This window comes from Aphelocoma coerulescens, chromosome 13 (assembly GCF_041296385.1).
Source record: "Aphelocoma coerulescens isolate FSJ_1873_10779 chromosome 13, UR_Acoe_1.0, whole genome shotgun sequence".
NCBI classification, from domain to species: Eukaryota; Metazoa; Chordata; class Aves; order Passeriformes; family Corvidae; genus Aphelocoma; species Aphelocoma coerulescens.
In genome coordinates, this window is record NC_091027.1 from 5,994,626 (window position 1) to 6,015,207 (window position 20,582).

At 42.9% G+C, this 20,582-nt stretch overlaps 1 protein-coding gene across 1 annotated transcript in view; it reads right to left on the bottom strand.

The window, feature by feature from the left end:
- GRIA1 (glutamate ionotropic receptor AMPA type subunit 1) overlaps window positions 1–19,455 on the bottom strand; it is a 181,365-nt gene extending 161,910 nt beyond the window's left edge. Inside the window, exon 1 of the mRNA XM_069029136.1 lies at window positions 19,363–19,455. Within this exon, the coding sequence (XP_068885237.1) occupies window positions 19,363–19,379 (17 nt within the window). The 5' untranslated portion in view covers window positions 19,380–19,455. The remainder of the gene's footprint in view (window positions 1–19,362) is intronic.
- Window positions 19,456–20,582: the final 1,127 nt, after the last annotated feature.

Here is a 20,582-nt window from a genome sequence, read left to right on the forward strand (position 1 = left end):
CCTGGCTTCAGAGCAAGACAATGCCTGAGCCACTGCTTGTCTGTCCTCATTGCTCCCTTGCCATGGGGAAGATGTCCTCTAAATAGTCCCATTTTCCTGGGGCAGCTTAGTCTGCAATGGGGGCAGGAAGTGGGGAATAAAATCTCTATTCTGCTCTCCCACACTCACATGAGGAATGGTGAGCAAGTTTTTCCCACATCCTCTGCCAGCTTCAAATCACACCCAGCACACCTTGGTCCCTTCCCTTCTTTTAATGCCCTGCTTGGACAAGAAAACTGCACCTCCACAGCCTCCAAGATCCTTTCCTATGGCATCTCCTAACAGGAATGACCTTGGCTCCTTTCTCCCTCCTCCTTTGGACTGGATGAACCTGGCAGGCCCAGCCAGAGCCTTTTCCATCTGTGCCTATCCAAATCAGTATAAACAAGACATGTCAAAACAACTCACCTATGTAACACACACCCCCCATTTTTGCTAACCTGGAATAAGTTCTCCCTGGCTGCATCCATCAAACCCTGGTGCATCTCTGCTTCCAGCCTGGGGAAACCAGTGCTAACACTGCTAAAAGCAAAAAGGCTAAACCTCCCCAGAATGAAACCATAATTGATGGTGAGGTTTTATTCTTGTGACTTCAGACATGACACAGGAGCTAAATTTATATGCATCACCGAGGCACTGAGAAGAGAACAGACCACACACTGAAAACAATCCACAATTGTGGTAACAGCAGCACCAGCAGCATTCAGGCAGGTGTGACAGGGAGGGAGCCTGCTCAGAATATCTTTCCCCTCTTTTTGGATACTCTCACTCAGCCCTTTGAAAGGCAGCAGCAAAGAGAGAAGCGTGGCTTTCTATAAATGACTGCACATTCCTCCTGCTGGGAAAAATATGATGCTGGGGAACACAAGCAAGAGCTATCCTTCACTGTAGCACTTTCCAGGACCTGTTCCAAAGGATGCAAGGCTCCCTGAGGGCCATCACCATCCTCCTTGAGGGAACATTGGCATCCTCCAACAGCATAACTTGATTGGGAAGTAGACAGACTCTTTTCCAGGGATTGTAGGGCGTGTTTGTGAAGCCACCCTTTCATGGCAGAATGTTATGGGAAGCAGGAGAGGCTGTGCTGCTTTATCTTACAGGTGATGCTTTCCTCACCTATGTCCTTGCATCTTTTCATAACTTTTTTTAATTGAAATTCTCCCAGGAGAAGCAGGATTGCAATCACTAATTTGTATTTTGGGCTTTTCTTGTTGTTGTTTTAAATGCATGAAATGTTCATCTGTAGATCAGAAAGCATCTTGGCAGGATTAGTGGTCTGGGATCATTTCAGCAACTGCCCAGCTTTTCTATCTGAGCAAAGAGAAGCCTAAAGACTCAGATATTCAGTTGGACAGAGTTGGAGAGCTAATGCTTGTCCTATTTCTGTCTGTGTAATCCTTAATGTCAGGCACAAGTGTTGCAAATGTCTGACTCTTAAGCCCATTTCCCCACATTGTGCTTATTACAGGATTTAATTTACCAAACCCTGGACATGATCTCTCTTGCCCTGTTACAGTCTGGCCTTCTGCACATGCCAAATCTAAATCCCATCACCACCATCATGACAGCTGAGCTGCTCCTTCAATGCTCCATCTTAAAACTTCATACAGAACCTCAAATGCAGTCTCAGCATCTGCTCATCAAAACAAAACTGCATTTTTAAGTCCTAAAATTGGGGAGGGGTGTCAAAAAGACATGGCTCTGTTGAACTTTAATCCTTGGACTTCTGAGCTCTAAGTGCTATTAATGTGTGTTTAAAGCAATCTCACTGTCTCTGGAATTCTGACTCAGGAGCTCTGAACATCTGGCACAGGCAGCACTTTTGCTGCAGAGCAAGTTTGCAGGCAGGTTAGTGCATCTCTGGGGCAGATTTGGGAGAGTTTGGAGCTAAAAGGAGAAGCCTTATTAACCAATAAAAGCAATCCCATAGTGTTCCCTTCATTCCACAGAATTCCAGTTATTAAACAAGAATAGGTGCTTTAAAGAACACTTAAGCTGCTTCTGGCTGATCCATCTGTAGGAAGTTTCAGGAGGTTTAGTAACTGAGAACATTAATTAAAAAGAAGTTTCTTGTCACTGCCTGGGAAGCAGCTGGCCCAGGCTGTGGAGGCATGCTAATAACCAGAAGGGATGACAGGTCTGACTGGCAGTCCCTGACCTGCTGGCAGCAGACTGACCACACCAGGCTTACACAGAGGCTGGAGCCTCAAAATCTGGCTGGGATTAGGGAATTTTTGCTTTTCAGGACAGAGAGCTAAGAGGTAGTTCTCCTGTTAGGAGAGGTGGACATTGTAGACATCTCTATTCATAGCTCATTTTCCCATCACAAATCCTGCAAAGAAAGCATCTGGGGAGCTGCATAAAATTTCAGTGCTTTGATAAGCACTTGGGGGTTTTTTTTTGAAGGGTAACAGCTGACTGATAACATTTGTTAAAGGCTGCTCTTGTGTCACTTCTGACAGGAGGATGGATGCACTACAGCTCTTTAGGTAACTTCAAAAAACTTCCCCCCCATCAGCTCACTTTGTGCTGCCTTGCTGTGCTAGTTAATTTTCTTTTGGTGGTGTTAATTATTGTACTGTCTGTTAAAAAGACATTTTCACTACCCTTCAGTCCCACGAAGTGACAGCAAATTGCTGCAGCAGAAACACTGAAGAGAAAACTCTTCCCCTCAAAAAAATTCATAGTGCTCCAAAAGAACAAGGAAAAAAGTCAATTTGTTATTCACTAGAGAACATATTTTGCTGTCCTGAATAAACACAGCATCAGTACTCAGAGTCTGTCTGGAAGAGCAGGGAAAGGGAACTCACAGAATAACAGATATTGATGCACTGCTTTTAAAAAGAGAGCAGAGAGTGAGGTGTCATGAATGGGAATAAAAAATTTTTGTAGTTTGTTTGGGTTTTTTTAAACAATCCTGAAAATTTTGGCTTGGGATTGAATTTGGAAGTTTTGTAAAATACTGGCTTGCAACCCTGGAGTCAGAGTCAACATTGTCACACTGTGATGGGTGAGGTTAAAACTGGCTCTTCTGTTTTTGTTTCAATGCCCCAGGCTGAGAAGTGCAGCAGTTCTGCAGCTGATTCACGAGGTGCTCGCACATCGCTGGGGAGCAGCACCTGGAGGGTAACAGGGCACATGGACCAGGGTGGCAACCATTTCAAACATCTGATTTTAATCTGCTTCCTCAAGCCTGCAGAGGCCTGAAATGATTTGTGCCTTGTCTAACCAGGCTGAGACAGGCAGAGGGGGCCAATTTGCTTCGTGTGAAAGAAGTAGTGACAAACTGAGTCTGGATTGTCAAAACCTGGATGGGGACAGGGGCAATCAACTACTCAAGAAAAGGTGCTAAAGCAGCAGATCCAAGCTCACCTGGCACAGCTATATCATTGAAAAATACTTAAAAAAATCAAACCAGTCACATTTGCAAAAAAAATTCTTTTCCATGCTGTTTAATAAAGGTATTTTTCAGATGGAGTGGCAGAAAAAAAAAATCAGAGCTTACTTTTTACCATGTTGCTGACTAAGCCTTCACACATTTGAAAAGCACCATAAGCACTTAGCTCCTATTGAAATTCTTATCCAATCTGATCCAAGTAATGCCTGTGACTTTCGTGGCTTATTTTTTTCAACTCTTATTCAAAATCTTCAGGGATTGTTTTTTGTTTGTTTCAAGAGGTAATATTGTTTGAATAATACTTGCAGTGGTCAAAACAGAAGTGTGACATCTCAATGCAAAGCCTGTTTTCACAGTTCTGTGGTACAGGTACAACAGATAAATGTTTACAGGTGCACTGACTGCTGCAGGTGTAGAAAAGAAATAATGGGAAGGAAATTAGAGCATGTTGCAAAAGTCATTGTTGTGATGGCATTGCACTCCTGACATGATCACCATGTTTAATCTCTCTGCATAAATCACCAGCCAGTCAGGCAGCATGACCTCCCTTTCGCATTATATTACTTACAACGTATAGGAAATATCACAAAGAACAAAAGTACGTGATTTTGCTCCTCCTCTAACTTATGCACAAGTCAGACCTCAGCACTGAGGTCCCAGACAGCCTTGATTATAATAAATTGTCATTGCATTTGATATCTAAATTCTCTCCCAAGCAGATTTGCTCAAAAAAACCCATCTGCACCTTGACATAGTAAGCCCCATGACTTACTACATGCCAGAAAATTGCTTTATTTAATATGAATTCAGGAATATGGAAAAGATCTTTGAGTATGACAGAAGGCACTCTTTTTTGCCTTTATATACAGAAAATATTGTTAGATATCCAAAAAACAAACCCAGTATATGCACTTGCACAGACACATGTGCTGTAGAGATTGCCACTACAACTGGAATACCTAAACAAAACCAATGCATCCTCATCCTTATGAAAAGAGCTTAAATCAGTGCATTTCTGCTGTTAAACCAAATGCACACCAAGCAAACCCAGTCCCTTGCCTTCTGCACGTAGTGATGTTGTCACTTACGCAGACAGCATTTCACTGCCTAAGCAGGAAACTTCATGAATAAAGACACATTTTAATCCCATCAACACGTATTAAATGCAGCTAATATAAGTGTCATTTCTGCAGCATGGAGCAGAAAATTCTTTTTTTCAGAGAGACAGATACCATTTTGTCCTGCCTTTGAAACAGCTGATGGCAATAAACTCCCCTAAACAGAAATGGGCCGAGAGCAAGTGTGTCAGGTAGATGTCATTACGAGAAGCAAAACACCAAAATTCACTGAACTGCTCCCAGCAGCTCTGTGTTCTGTGACAGTTACAGCAGATGGGAAAATCTGTAGTAGTCTCTCACACAAGTTAAAAAATAGGAACATTTAATAAATGGAACATACTTAAAAATCCATCAGTAGCCCAAGCCTTATTTCTGATAGTTGATTCAATTTATTCAGTGATATCTTGTTTTCTGCTCTCTGCCTGCTGAATACTCTTCAGTAATATAAATGTTGGATGTGTATGTTGTTATTACAGCCTAAGGATGAGGGAGGTAAAACTGTTGGGGTGCAGTGATACCTTTTAATAAACCAAGTGATATGGTGGAAAAAAACAGACTGGCTTTCAAACATGCAAGACCTGTACCCATGATGCTCCAGAAGCACTGACTGCCCTTCCCACTCCATGTTTCTAATTGATTAGTATAATTGGGTCATACCTACAGCCATTTTTCTCAACTCAATTTATTTTTATCTGCACCAGAACAAATGAAGTGCTTGTTGAGCCAAACCCTTGTACATCTTATAGGGCTATAATCGCTGGTCTAAAGAGAAATTCTTTTCTTAGGCAACGACTCTCTGCAAGAACAAAGCACTTCAATAGTACACATTTATTCTCAGCTGTTTGGGGGAAGTTCTATTCTGACAGCAGAAGAGAAGGACAAAACTCCTGATACTCACAGCAGCAAGTCTTCAAGATGTGCAGTGAACAGCACATTTGTCATCAATCAAGCAACAGATTTAATGTTTAGATGCACTTACCAACATTGCTTTGTATTAAATAAAAGGTCTTATCTCTTGGTGCTATTTCTTCTGACATAAATAAATGATGCTGTGTTAATCTCTGCACTCTATTCACATTTTCATATTTACTTTAACAGCCCTTCAACATTCCCAGTCAAGGAAATATGCTGCTGCTTTTCCTTAAAGGAAACCTGGAATTCAGAAACAATTCTGCAGCAGGTGAACTCTTGTCTGATACTGCAACTGTAACAAAATCTCAGCCTCACTGCATGGCATGGATCTCCCTGACAGCAGCCCATAAATTCAACTCCTCTTGAGATGTCCTGCTGGACTTAACAGCAAGTTTAAGAAACCAAAACTGGATCGCAAAGACTACTCAACAATGTAAGCAACACCACCAGGTTAGGGCTCTCTACACTCAGCTGTGCACAAGGACTCAAACATGCTCAGGATCTCAAGGGATGGAGTAAGGGCACAAGAGTACTGCTAAAAATTAGTACTGCATAAGGTGCTTATTCCCACCAATTTTAACCAAAACTCAACCCCAAAAGGAAACCTTTCTAGGTGTAAAATTATCTGTTCCCTTTCACTCCAAAAAAGAAGGCAATGCTTTATATGAGGATACTTGCATCTCAATATAATTCCTACATAGAGGACTACTTTCATACTGGAACAGCTCCTCAGGGATGAGGGAACAGGATGTTAAGCCTCTGGACAGGAAGAGTTCTCTAGTCTTCACTCCATTTGCCTCAGTTCACGTGTGAAAAGAAGTTAATAGCAACACACTTCCAAGAAGCATTGTGAAAATTACATTAAAGGTACTGTGGAAATCTGATAGCTCTGATCTGCAAGGGGCTTCCTAATGTGCCTGGAAAACAGTATAAATCTCACTATATTACTTCTTGCAAAATGAAAGCCTTGTCTAGACAAGTCAGACTTTCCACAAGTTGATCAGGCAGTGAAGGAAGTTTTCACTATTTATACAAATCTTAAGTATTTGATAGTTTTTGCTATTGACAGTACACAGATTGCATGCCACTGCAAATAAGGGAGTGGGAATGAGCCTGTGTTAAGTATGTTTTCCATTTCTGAAATTCATTAGAGTCCTGCTTGCTGAGCTGGTAGGAGCTGGGGATGCTTCAGCAGCAGGCATGAGCAGGGCTGGGGGGGCAGGGAGCTCTCCAGTGGCTCTGTACCCATCTGTGCTGGTCCCAGCAGGAGCATGGTGCTGTTTCCAGCAGCAAGCAAAACCAGCCATCTGTAGTGAGACACAGGGCACCACAACATATTGACCATGTTCCAGACATAGGCGCTGGGGGAAAAACAGGATCTGCAGGAGACTGGCCTGTCACACCCTGGTTTTAAAGCTTTAGCAGAAATTTGGCTATTTCATCCTTGAGCACAAGCATGAAATTAACTCAGATCCTAGCACCCCAAGCAGCCAGCTCCAGGATTTCTGGCAGACATGAAAACTCCATGCCATGCACTGGCAAGAGGCTGCACTTGTACAAATATGCCTGTGGACAGCTGCTGGTGGGGAGACAGGAGCACGTTAGGCAAAGGTGAGATTCAGCCTAGAGCAGGAAGCAAAACTGTACCAGATGCTCTGAGCCAACTTGTCTCCAGTTTACATCCACAGTTTTGGCCTTTGCATCTGTTACAAAATTAACTCTCAGCAAATATCTGTGGAATCATTTGCTACAGATCATATCAATATACACTGTATGGCCCCATCTTAGCAAGTCTCAATTAAAAGCTGATTCGTTTTCATTAAAGGTCCTTACCCCACTCCTGTGATAATCAGTATAATAATTTGTGACCATTATTTATCACAGCCATATGAAACAGCGGGTGGAGGGAAAAAAAGCCACAGTGGCCTGCAAGTGGATGTACAATGAATTTTCTTCTCACAAAGAGATCCCTAAGATGTATTTCATGGTGTTATGACAAGCAAAACAAAGCCCTAAGTGGATTTAGCTTAAGCCAGGACAATTTCCTTCAATCTCTTGCCTCTCTCTGTCTCCCTCCTCACCCTTTTTTCCTCTTACAAAGTCCTGATTCCCTTTCAGTTATTCCTATTTGCTGCCTGGTCCTGCAGCATCTCATCACCAAGGCAGCTACGAACACATTCCAGCCTGGAGCTGGCTGGTTCAATGTAGCTGAGCTAGTCTGGGTAGCTCTGGCTACCCTGATGGAAAGCTGATTTAGTCTGCAGTGTTTCTTTATACACTCTGCAGATGTTGTCATTTCACCTCTTGGCCCGTTTCCAGACTCTTGTTAATAGTTTAAAAATCTCACCACTACAATCCCCCACTGACCCTAGTATTGATCCCAGTTTCTAATCCACAGCATACCTTTGCCTCTCACCATATGCTTGTTTCCCAAGCAGCTACAGAAGTGCCAGAAGTGCTTATTGATGTAGTGTGACACCAGCACCCACGGAACAGGAAAGAGCTCCAAGCAGGAACAGTTTGGCACACAATGAGCCTTCACCCTAAGAGCTCTTGGGATGATTTTGCTCAGTCACTATACTAAACTTGCCTTTAATAGCCTAGATCTTTCTATACCAAAAAAACAAGCAAACAAAAAGTCTTCTACATTAAGCTTAGCCAAAAGCTGGGGAAACCACCCTTCTTGCCAAGTTCTCCTCCTGTGCTCACAGCCATGGCCTCACACTGGTGTCTGCCTTGCACTCATGTCTTATTGTGTTTACCATGTTCTCACACTGACATTTTGACTTCCAGCTTCAGCCCAGCTGAATTAGTGGAAAGCATTTTCCTCACTCTAGCCTAGGTCAAATATAGATTGGAAACATCACATCCCAAAGCTGGTGATTCACCAAGGAATGCAAGAGACCTTGGCCCAGTTTTCACCAGGCTGCATGGGTCCAAAAGATGTAACATCACTGTTATGTCATGAGATATTTTGAAGCTGTTTCTGCAGTGCCTACAGCCATATTTCAGACTTTTTTTTTTTTTTTGCTTTCCAAGTTTAGAGATGTAGTCACTGTGTATCACACAATGCAAATACAGTGGGTAATGAGTGAAGTTTTTAGTGCAGGTCTAACACAAACTTATACCCTATACTGAATTCCATTTCATGAAGTAATTATTGCAGAAGGTCAGGTCTCTGAGAGGGAAACCTTTTTCATTAATTCTTTTTCACAGTATTATTCAGCACCTGACAAATCCAGCAGGAATCCTTCCACTGATGGAAATGGGCTTTGGATAAAGTCTGCAGTTACCATACTGGATATATTTGCTGAAGATTAATTTGAAAAATTCAGCAAATATTTAATTGATAATAATCATTTGTAATAAGAGGCAAATGGCAATGCTCCCCAACAGAAAGCATCAAGGTGTGACTATATTATATTCATGATTAATAACAGGCACACAGCTGGACTCAAACAGCAATGCCAGCTTTACAGCTCTGCAGCATGTAAGGATACAACAGGTTTTCATACAAAACTCTGTCCAGGACTGGGTTCAGGTCTTGTGATATTAGACACAAACTCTGGTTATTCTTTGGTGGGACACCCCCTCTTCCTTCCCTGCCCAGCTGTCACAGACTCCCAAGGCAACCAGCACTTACCCAGATGAGAAACAGGGAAAGAACATTTGAGAGATGCAGACCTAGTGGGTGAATGGAGAAAATGTCTCCATTCTCCATGGAGAAATGTGCCACCAGTGCACGCCATCTTCTGAGACAGGAGGTTGTCACTCCTGTCGTGATCCCACACTGTTACCAGAGTTCCATGATCTTTTCCCCAAGTTAGTCACACACTGAGGGGCTCTAACATCCGTAGGGCAAAGGCTCAGGCTGTTCTAGCAACTGCCACTGGCGACTCATCAGGGAGTGCTTTGCAGTTAAAAAGGGGACAGAATTAGCTCTATGGAGGGTATTGTTTCCCCACCCCCACACTCCCCGATCCTTTTTAAACACAGCAATAGGGATATTTTAACAGTTCAAAGAAAGATGAGAAGAAAAGAACAAAGGCTCTGGTCAGTGTTGTGGAGAAGGTCAGACTTCTGGTTCTAAAGTCCTCGCAAAAACAAAATGGGAAACAAACAGTTTCTCTTTTCTCCTTCCCCAAAGAGCCGAGTGCTCTGTTAGGTTATCCTTAGCCATTGTGATGAACTTTTTCATTTTCTGATGTAGTTGAAACTTAAAGAAAGAGTGGAAGAAATATGGAGCTGGAAGAGGCAACATTGCCAGAGGAGAAAGTAATAGCTCAGAAGGGAAATAGGCTCTCCTTGCAAGCCTGCCAGAAGTTACCAAAAGAAAAATCTGCTCCAGAGCTTGGTTGCACAGATCTAACACCACTTGCTAATGCAAACAGTTCAGTGCTTTACAAAAAGCTTAACATCCCTATCTAGTCAAACAGCAGTGGACCCTATCAGCTGCACCTACAGCAGCCTCAGCTTCTGACATTAGAGAGGTAAAAAAATGTTTTCAGCATTTTTGAAATATCTTCAAGAAACTCTTCTAGAAAGTAGTTGTATCTACTCTTTATTGCACATAGTAGCTATTGTCTCTAAGAGCAGCATTATTTATTTTACCATCAGCTGAAAAGTTCTGTGTTTTAGTGACTGGGAAGTGACTAAGCCCTGGAAATATTTAATGGTTCTAAAATACTGTTCAACTAAATTTCACCAGACACCCAGTGCAGTACCTTAAGTGAATTTTTTCTATGGCTCTGGGATTTAGACACCTTCAGCTATAACACAAAAGTCTTAACAGTAATGACTTTTAAAAACTGGTTTTTCTATCCTTAAAGAAGTTTCTTTGAGAAGGTTTTTCTTGCTTTCTATCTGTTAAAGGTTATTTGCCCATCCTATTAATCAGAAAGCTAAAAAGACTCAACACCTATGGTGATCCAAGTGTCTTCTCAAAGTTTATTGCTTTCAATTTGTCTGCTCAAGGAGGGAGAGAATTCCCTTTGCCCTGCACAGAGCAAACGTAGATCACTCAGACTGTAAAACAAAATATGAAGATCCAAAGCTCAGCTTTTCTTCAATGCTCATTAATTTTTGAGTGGTTAGAAGGTCACTTGAGATTGAGTCTCAATGTGATTTTAGACCTTGATTAGAAAATATTTTAGTGTTAAAGTTAAGCAGAAGCTGAGAAGAGTCAGAGAAGTGACTGCAAAACACCTTTGAGCATATATTCCTTGGAGAAGAAACCATCTTTTTCTGTAACGGCAGACTGCTACCCCAACGGGACTGAACTTTGTCGAGCTCAGAATTATGGTAATATATGCACTTTTTAAAAAGTCTGGGAATAAGTTTGACTCAACACTGCAGAGCAAGAAGTCCCTACTGCTGTGTGTTTGAACAGCATTCAGTACAGTGGGGTCCCCAGTGTCCCATCCATACAAATGATACAAGACAAAGGCTTCCCTAGAAATGCCAAAGCAGCACTGGGACTCTTCCACGTGCCTCAGGCTGTCACAATTAAGTCAGAGCAGGTCCTGCTGCCAGCAGAATGGCAGGGAGTCAGGTGTTGCATCTTTTTTAGCCTCCTTGAATTCCACCACAGGAGCAAACTGCTGTTACCTGCTGTGGGTCTGAAAGGGGGTTTTGAGTACAGGCTGGAACACATTCTACGTTTATAAGTAGAAGCTTTGACTCTGGTGTCATCCCTCCATCCCATTGGAAGTGATGGGATAACAGCAACTGACCTCCCGTGGCAAAAATGACTGGAAGACCTCTCAGATCTGTCCCAGCCCTATTATTTAAGAATCTATTAGCTCAAGACTTTCATCTCCCATCTCGTATCTCTTTCAAGTGCTAATACATTTAAAGACAGATGAAGATGAATAAATCCAAGCTCTCTTTTAATAGTTTGGGAGTCTACTGGTGGAGTGAGGGGTACACCTTCTTAGCAGTGAAAGGGTATAGCCAAAAGACAACACAGGTGCCTCCTTTCTTCTCCTTTAATCCATTTTCAGACATTTAGTTTCCCCAGCTGCTGATACTGTAAAAATGTTGCTTGGCAACATGGTAACAGGGGAAAAAAAAATCTTCAAAAACATTAGGAGTTTTTGTCCTTAGAAATGTACTAGTTCAGCACATCCAGCCTCCTACAGATCCATTTTAGAGGAAGAGGCACAATGATTTCCCCCCCATGAACTAGTTCCAGCAGCCTTTAAAGCAAAGCAGTCAAAATGGGACAGGGAAAGGGGGGCCCTCAGGTGCTAAAGGGGTGGGACAGACCCTCACATGGGAGCTGCAGGCACTGTGTGCCCATTTTCATTCCCCTATTTAATACTGAGCATTCATCTGACATCTCAGACAAACCATCTGTAGACCAGGTATTGTCTTAATTGCACCTGAAGAGGTTGTGTCTCCCTCCAAAGCATATTGCCATAATGTCCTAGGATGCCATGATTTAGCCCTGCCTCCTCTTTTCCACTCCCAATTACCAGACACTCACTAACAATAATGAAGCAGAGGCATGCTCAATCTGCTTCCAAAAGCAGCAACCAACACCCAGATAGAGAAGGGGGCAGGCTGCTGAAGAGCTGGCAAACCCAAGGACTGAACTTTTCAAGGGAAGTCATTGAATCAGTCATACTTCTTCACCTCTTGTGAACAGCCACACAAGGGACTAGCAGTTAATTACACAAATATCCACTGGAATCAACATTCCTAGAAAATGTTGTACTCTAAAGCCCAAGAAAGAAAATAGTTTTAAAGTTCATGGCTTTCCTTCTTCTCTTGCACTGGAATTTGTTATTGCACTGCACTTTTGATGCCCACAGAGCTGTGTCTGGTTCATACTGCCAAAGCCTGGTTACACACATCATCTATAAGCCTGGACACAGCTTTACATCAAGAGGAAATGTTCTGGCTTGCACAAAGCAAGAAGTAAGTGATGTAAGTTCTTGCAGTCACAAACCAAGTACCAATATGTTTAAAGCAAGATCCCAAAAGATATCTATCTTTATTTAGCTGGAGGTAAACAACAGAGTTGTTGTGATGGCAGCACAGACTTTTCAGCACCGTGTGGCCCCATCTCTGTGGTTATTAATGCAGAGATAAGAAATCTAGATGGTGGGTCTCATAAGATCAGTGTCAAAAGGTCTGTCAAGTTTGAGTTGTGCCTACTGAGCCCCACAGTTACCAAAGCAGGAGGAAATACATTAGAAAGAACAGATTGCAAAAGTGGGAGATTCTAGAGTAAATATCATAAATGCCTATAAACATGAATAAAACACTGAATTAATGCATATCTTTTTCTGATTAGAGAGTTATGTAGATCAGGAAAAGCTCCCCTGAAATGAGAAGCCATTGAAAGGCAGCAAAGAATCTGGCCAAATCAATCCAAGACTTGGGAAGTCTGAGCGCTGTGTGAGGAAGGGAACATTCCTCTGAAAGACTGCTGGTAGTCTGCTAACTCAAACTCCTGCTGCAATGCCAATTTAATTAACACGCTTAACTGCTCAGAGATCTCCAGGATTACTCACCGGATTGGCAGCCTTTTCTCACTGCTAATTGTGTTGCTTCACAGTGAACGAGAGGGAGATGAATGAGTACAGTAGCGCCATCTTTTCCTGCTGAAGAAGGAGCCCGCACTAAGTAATTTGACTTTGACATACCGCCTTGTTTTCACACGTTTAGCCCGCATAAATAAACACGGGAGAGCTGCTGCAGGCTGATGAACTGGATGGCTGCAGAACCAAGTCCTCCGGTGGCTGCTCCTGGCACAGGCGCTTGGCGGCACTTGGTGGCACATCCACCCTACACAGCAAAGCTCAGTTCACCTTCCAGATCCCCACCCAGCCATTGCCATGCCCGTGTCTGGACAAGATCCTGGTGTGTTAACACTCCCCAGAGGCTCTGATTAGACAAAAGCTCTCTGGCTGAACAGCTGCCCTGCAAACTCTTTTCTTGTTTGAGCAGCACTTCCTGACAGGAGGAGACAAACACGATGTCAATATTGCTGGCATGGACAGAGCCTAAGGTTAAAGCACACGAAACACATGGTGCTTAAGGGATGACAACACTCCTCCTAAAGAGCCTGATACTCCCAGATTAGCTCATCTGTTTATACTGAGGCTGGAGCATCCAGAAGGGAGACAATCAGCAGGATGAAAAGGCACTGAATGCTTTGTGTCCTTGGAGTCCTGCTGCTTTGAGAAGAGGCCCCCAGCTATGCCAAGGGACAAGCCCGCAGTTTTTTTGACTGTGGAGAATTCGAGTTTAGAATTGAGGACAGCCTAAGGGCTCCTCTGCAAGTGCAATCTAAATATAAACCTGCACCCATGAATTCACTGGGAGCTTCAATGCTGGTTTCAACTTTAAATGTCAATACAAGATTAAATCTTAAAGTCAGCAGTGATAGCTTACACCTCCTGAAGATACACATCTAGAGGCATCCGATTTCTTCAATTAAATTGCAGTGGTAATTAGCTTCTGGAGTTCTGCATGAGGGGAAAAGGAGAGCTAAAGGCTGCCACAAAGCTACTGCTCCCTTCATCTCACTGGCACCCTGAGACATCCCCCACTTCTCAGAGAGAGGAGGTTACCCCATTTCCCCGGTGAAAATATATTTGGGATCCTCCTACGATGAGATTGCCTTAGACCCAGGGAAGTCCAATCACTATTTCAAGCAAACTGAAGCATGGATCCACTATAAAAATATTTTAAGCACATCCATCTCCCTACTCTCCAGTATTTTTGTTGAAAATATTGTTATAGTTAAGCTTGGGTTTTAATCCCAGCATGAAAGAAAAATTAACCTTTCAGTTATTAATTAAAATTAAAAGCTCTTACTCAAGTCAAACTCAGGACTTTTACTATGAACCCTAAAAGACCCTTGCACAAGTGGTGCTTTTAAACTAACCTGCTTTAAAGGATTTTTTTCATGTTCTTCATGCATTCAGAGAGCAAGAAGCATCACTAGGCATTTAGGAGAGGATCAAACCAGGACAATCCACCAATGCCCAAGGGTGAGGTGCTTTCTCCCTGACAGAACATTAACTCAAGCCAACTTCTGCAGCAAAGCAACACTCTAGACTAGGGAGGGAGGATACAGTAGAAATTAAAATGTTTCTAATTGCTATGTAGCATCATATAATTACTTCCTCTTGACCAAACCCTGTGCCATTTATGGGTTCAGCTGCATTATCTGGAAACAACAATAACAAATGTAGCTGAGGTCTGACTTAATCTGTACAACTATAGTGCCATTACAAGCTTTACATTATGGCAAACTGAGAAAGTCTAGGCTGAAAGCATCAGGGAAAGTGGTCTGTGCTTTAGAGTGCTACTGCTCAGTAGAGAAACCACATTTAAAAACCCAGTTCCAAAAAGCTCAAGTTTCCAGCTTTGTATTTCCCGTAGGAATTAGCTGATGAAATTGCTCAGTGTTTTATTCTTCAGTTATTAGTCCCACTGAATGAGAAATAATTCCTTTTTGTTTCTTCCTCTTTTTATAATGTAAAGCTTGGCAGAGTTATAGGAACTTTAGCACAAAGCATGAACAAGGCACTTTGATGTTCCAGATGAGGGAAAGAGCCACGCAGAGACACAGACTCAAAGTTGTTCTAAGGGTGGATTTTACAATTTGCACAGAAGCAAGGAGGAAGTCTTCGTCTCTTCCTCAGTTACACCCATGCAACCCTTGTTGCATTGTGGTCACCTGCAGCAGAGTGAATTTGGCCTGTTAAGTAGCAAGAATTCACAGGCAACTTGTGATTTTTTTTTTTTTAGGAGGCTGAATTTGTATATTACACTATTAAAAATTTCAACTTCAGACTATTACAAACACTTGTTTAACTCAGTCTTGCTTCCATACTATCCAGTGCTCACTTCTAACAATGCATTTCCAGCATGTCAACCCTCCAGTCGTGCCAGTGTAGCTGAAGGAATTCCTTAAATTAGGAAGGAATAGAAAATATAACACCGACTCCACAGCCCCAAGGCTGCCAGAGTTAAAGATGCATTTGGGCAACACTCTCAGGGATGTGGGATTCTTGGGGTTGTGCTGTGCAGGACGAGGACTTGCAATTGAATGATCCTTATGGGTCCCTTCCAACTTAAGATATTCTGTGATTCTTTTCCCCTTAAAAAGATTCCTTTTTCTGGTTGCCAGGGTGCTGCAGAAGCATTTGTCACACCTGAGCTCCCAGAATGGATTCCCAGCTAAACACTGATGTGGTAAGAGAAAACCATGCACGGGATAAAACTTTGGGTGTTTTGTCTGAAAAACCCATTCTTATCACGGCTCTTTCATTCATATCTCTGATGCAAGATCACTTCCAAGAACTCCGAAGTTACTTGGAGTAAGTCACCTACTCAGTGTTAGATTTACAAACACCATGTGTACCCAATTAAACTCATTCACATCCCGTTTTTGCTAGAAATCTTTGACCTTAGAACACTATTTTTTCCTCATTACTAGCTGCAGAATTTTCTTTTTATTCCTTTTTTTAGATAGAAAGCTCACATTTCAAAGTCTCACCACTCAAAAATGTACAGGTGGCAGAGAAACCAGCTTAGACATCTATTTTGAAGCTGTGAAAGGTGATTGCTCTACCTCATCATAGTCTGGGCATAAAATATGATATACAACTAAAGATTTTTCTGAAGAAGGAAAAAATGAAAATCAAGGATTTAAAATGATAAAAAATGAATGATAAAAATGAATCAAGGAATACTTTGAGGTTACTCTAGTAAGTGCATCTTTTACATCCTAGCCATCAATAGAATCTCCCATCAATTTCAGTCAATATTAATGGATGCTATTAAAACATTTGTAACAGGATACATTCCACACAAATAACTGCAGAAATGGTGGCCTCTGTTTAAAGGTTTACATACTCTGTTGAGCAGACAAAATACTGAGTGGTGACTACCCTATATGCTTAATGACACATATCATCCAATCATCAGGATATTCATTTTCCTGGGTTCGTCTGAATAAACCACGGATATCTCTGTGCTGCCATCTGCTTTGATTCTTATTTTGTTGTTTGTGTTCTACTGCACACAAATAGAAACACTCCAAGTGTAGCACAGAATTCTTGATGAAGCCTCAGAAATATTTCACTATAAGGTACACAAGGAAAATATCCCATGTAGTGTCAGAGTATAAATTATGGCAACTCAAGACATGGCACTGGTGAGCTCAAGCTCCTTTTCTGTCACTAAGGGGCTGGGAAACCCTCTATTTGCTGGGGCAGGACTTCACAGCAAGAGGGAAGAAGCTGGAAAAACAAAAGAAATCTTATTAGAGGCCAAAATGGCAAAGTCATTGTAGACTGCTCTCATTTGAGAAGATTTTTGAGCACATTTCCTTTTATTTACTACCCATCCTGCCGCACAAGCTTCCTTTGGGAAGCTCTAGGGCTTTTATTTCACCTACCTACCCCCACAGCCCACAAGAAACCTGGCAGAGATCAGTCTCCAACCTCCACAGAAGGGCATGCAAAACCACTTTGCCTAAATAACACTGGGAAGTGGAAAAATGCTTCCAGGAGTTCTGAGAAAGCATTTATGCAAAGTGGGAATTGAGAAACCTTGTGTCTGCTAATGCTCCAGTGACAAGGAACAGATTATAGCTGTAGATAAACCCTCTTGCCATTGCTGGTGACAGCAGTCAGGGCCGAGTTCAAATAGCCAGAGGGACTCTTAAAATGAACAATACCATTAAGCTGAACCTGGGGAGGATTCCAGAGAATGTTGGATTATTTTCCAAGTACCCTGCATGAGGTGAAACGCCCCATCTTTCAAAGCAGAGAATCAAGGTCCAAAATTAGCAAAGCTCAGGAAAAGAGTTAATAGAGCATCAACCCGAGACAAGATATTTGTCATATTTGCATGTCCCAAATCCCCAGCAACCACTCCGACTTTCCAGTTCCCAATTTAAGCACATCAGTCCCTCCAGAGTCACTGACTAAATCTCCACAGCTCAGGCACAGTGGGTAGCCCAGAACAGTCCTCAAGCAGTTCCTCTGCACAAACTCAAAGTTACAAATTTGCCTGGAGAACCCACTGCCTACATCAGTAACACCAATTCCACCTCTGTTAGTCAGAAAGCATTGAAGAAAAAAGTGACGTGTAGGAAAGAGCCTTTTTAAGCTGTCAGCTCATTGCCATCCGTCAAGAATTCCACTCTGGGCATCACCTGGAAAAACAACTCAGCATCACAGAAACCTCAGTGGAAAGATCCCAGCCAGAGCTCTGGGAAGCAAGAGCTGTTCAAAGTTGGAAGCTCTTCTCCAGCTCTCATTTCTGAGCTGACTCTGCTAATGAAATAACTTTTCAGCTGGGTCTGATTTGTGCCAGCTTGAAGAGTTACATGGAGGAGAGTTTTGTATCAAGCAGAGCCCTAACGGTGTTGTCAAAGTTTTTGTGGCAGAAGTGCACTTTTCTGATGTGATTTCTTATTTTAATAAACTGCAATAAAGAGTAGTCTCTTAAATTGCATCCACATGACACAGGAAGATTACAGCAGGCCTGGAATCTCTACCAGCTCAGGATATCCCTGGAGGAACTGTGCTCTCCTCAGCCACTCTCCTCTGATCAGCAGAAGAGAACAATGGATTTGTCTTCCAATGATGCAACCTAAAATGAAAATGTTCTTTTCAATATGCACCAACTGCCTTAAAAACATCACTTCAGTTTTGAAAATTTTTCCCCAGAATGACAAAAACCAGGCTTTGAGCCAAAGAGTAAAGCTCTTAACATAAAACTTCAATAAAGAACAAAGACTATCTATTTCATCTCTCCAAGGTATTTGCAGCATTCCCCAGAAAGGGGTTTCTGTGGCTATTAGCTGACTAGTTACACTGTAGTTATAGAGACTCATTACAGTGCTCTACAATTATTGCCAACTCATCCTAAATTACCAGCTTCTCTAAACCCAGGAGATGCAAACAGCACTTAAGAGACAAAGGCGTGACAGTGTCAGGCTAATGCAAGACCAGTAACTTCTCACTCTGTGAAACAGCACAGCCAAATGTGTATCCACTCCCCAGCGCCAGCCCCTCCAGGTCACTTCATTCATTCGGCAGGAGGATGAATCAGAGGTCTTGAATGGGTGTGGTTGAAGGCTCTGAGCTGACACTGAACGATTCAAAGCAGCAATATTAATGCAAAAATATCCCTCACTCCTCCTGCCAATGCTTGTTCACATCCCAAGCCCTCTCCTCAAAACAAATCACCTGCAGCTTTCCTGGCAGCTGACAAGGGAGCTGCGGGTGAGATTTTGGGCAAGGGGAATTCAAGGCTGGTTTAACACAAGATAAAATTAAGCTTTCTTTTTTTCAGTAGTGTTGGAAACAAGCTAAGATGGCTCATGCTGTTCTACTGTTGGAGCTCAAGTGATATGGAATTAGACAACCAGTGCAGATGACTGAAACAAAGCAGTAGAAACAAATAATAGAGAACAGCCTGAGACACCCTGGGGTAACCTGATCCTAACCAAGTACCTCTGAGCACACCACTTCTTGCAGAAAAAGGGAAGAGAACATCCAGAGCAGGTCACTGCAAACCCAGCTGCCTCCAGCACTGCCAGGTACCAACACCAGCTGCAAACCCAGCACCACTGCAGCCACACAGCAACTCAGAAATGGCTTTAAACTCCCTCCAATTCTTCAGATAGCCTTAAAACTTCAAGCTAACCCAACAGGCATCTGAGTTCCTACTTCCACACCTCAGCATTCCTCAGGCACAGCCCAGCTGCCCAGTCCTCCATACACTGAACATCCTCAAAACCAATCCAATATACTTATTTGCAGAAAACTGATGAATAAAGGGCTTGGTTAAGCTTGTATCGCCTCAGGACGACCAACACCATCAGCCACACTCTCAGTTATAAACCCTGTTGTGTCCTACCTTGCATTTTTATGCATAGTTGGCCTTGTCCCTTTCAAAGTGGGGATCAGCAGTGGGTCAGAACCCACAAATAAAACATACAGCAGAGCTGGAACAGCTACAACCCTACTCTTTTTCTGTCCTGAAGCTTTATAAACCCTCCCCAACACCCCCCCCCTTTCATCACCTGTGTTGGGTTAAGGTTAACAAGCACTTCACTCAACCCTCTGTGTCTGGGCTCACATCCACCCCATCCCACAGATCCTTCCTGCCCACTGGAGAAGGAGTCTGCTCTGCCAGGCAGGCTGTGCCAGCTTCTCATCTTGTTGTCCTGCCCTGTCACCCCCAAGATCTCTCTGGTGACCCAGTGGGCAAAGTAATCTCAGGTCCAGCAGGCTGGGCAGGCCCATAGTGCAGGCAGAAAATATAAACCCCTTGGAAAACTCAACACCCTTTTTTTTTTTTCAGTGCAGCTACAAAAGACACCAAAGCCAATGATAACTTGTGGTATCTCAGCTCCACGGACATCCTTCCAGGGCAGAGCTCAGTCTCCAGCACACAGAAAGATGGTGGCTGTTAATCACAGCTTCCCTGCTCTGCAGCCCAGCAGGGGAGGTTAAACACCAGCAAGACCTTATCTTTAGCCAAGCAGCCATTTTGGGTCTCTGTGCAGGGTGTCAGCAGCAGGGTGATGAATAAGGGAGTGTTTCTCCTTGGCAAGGCTTTCCATCACGTTAAATGAAGGCTTGACAGCTTTGCTGTGTGTAGCCTGCCCTGCATGTTGACTTGAGCGAGGGGAGAGCAGCAGCTCCACGTCCAGGGTCATGGGTCCATGTCAGCAGCAGCACAAACAATGGCCCAAGGACTTAGAGAAAAGAGAGCAGAAAAGTTCAGAGGAAGGTAGGGGGATTTGCTGAGTCTAATTAGCAGGGAAAAAGTTAGGGGGAAAGGGTCTAATTCTCAATTTAACTGACCTTCACTGCTGCTAAACTTCTCTGTCTTACACCTGACAAGAAGAAAATCTGGTGTATTTATTATCTGAGTGTACCACCCTCACAGCCTCACTCTGTCTGCTCTCCTCCAGGTTTAGGGGGAAACACCCAGGTTAGAGGGCATTACCCAGCTCAGGGAGGTGTTTGTGCCCCTTGGAAGGTACAGAGCATACAAGGGTGGGGCAGCTTCTTGGGAAAGAACTAAAGAGCAGAAAATGTGCACCCAGAAACTGGCTGAGTTGCTGGACT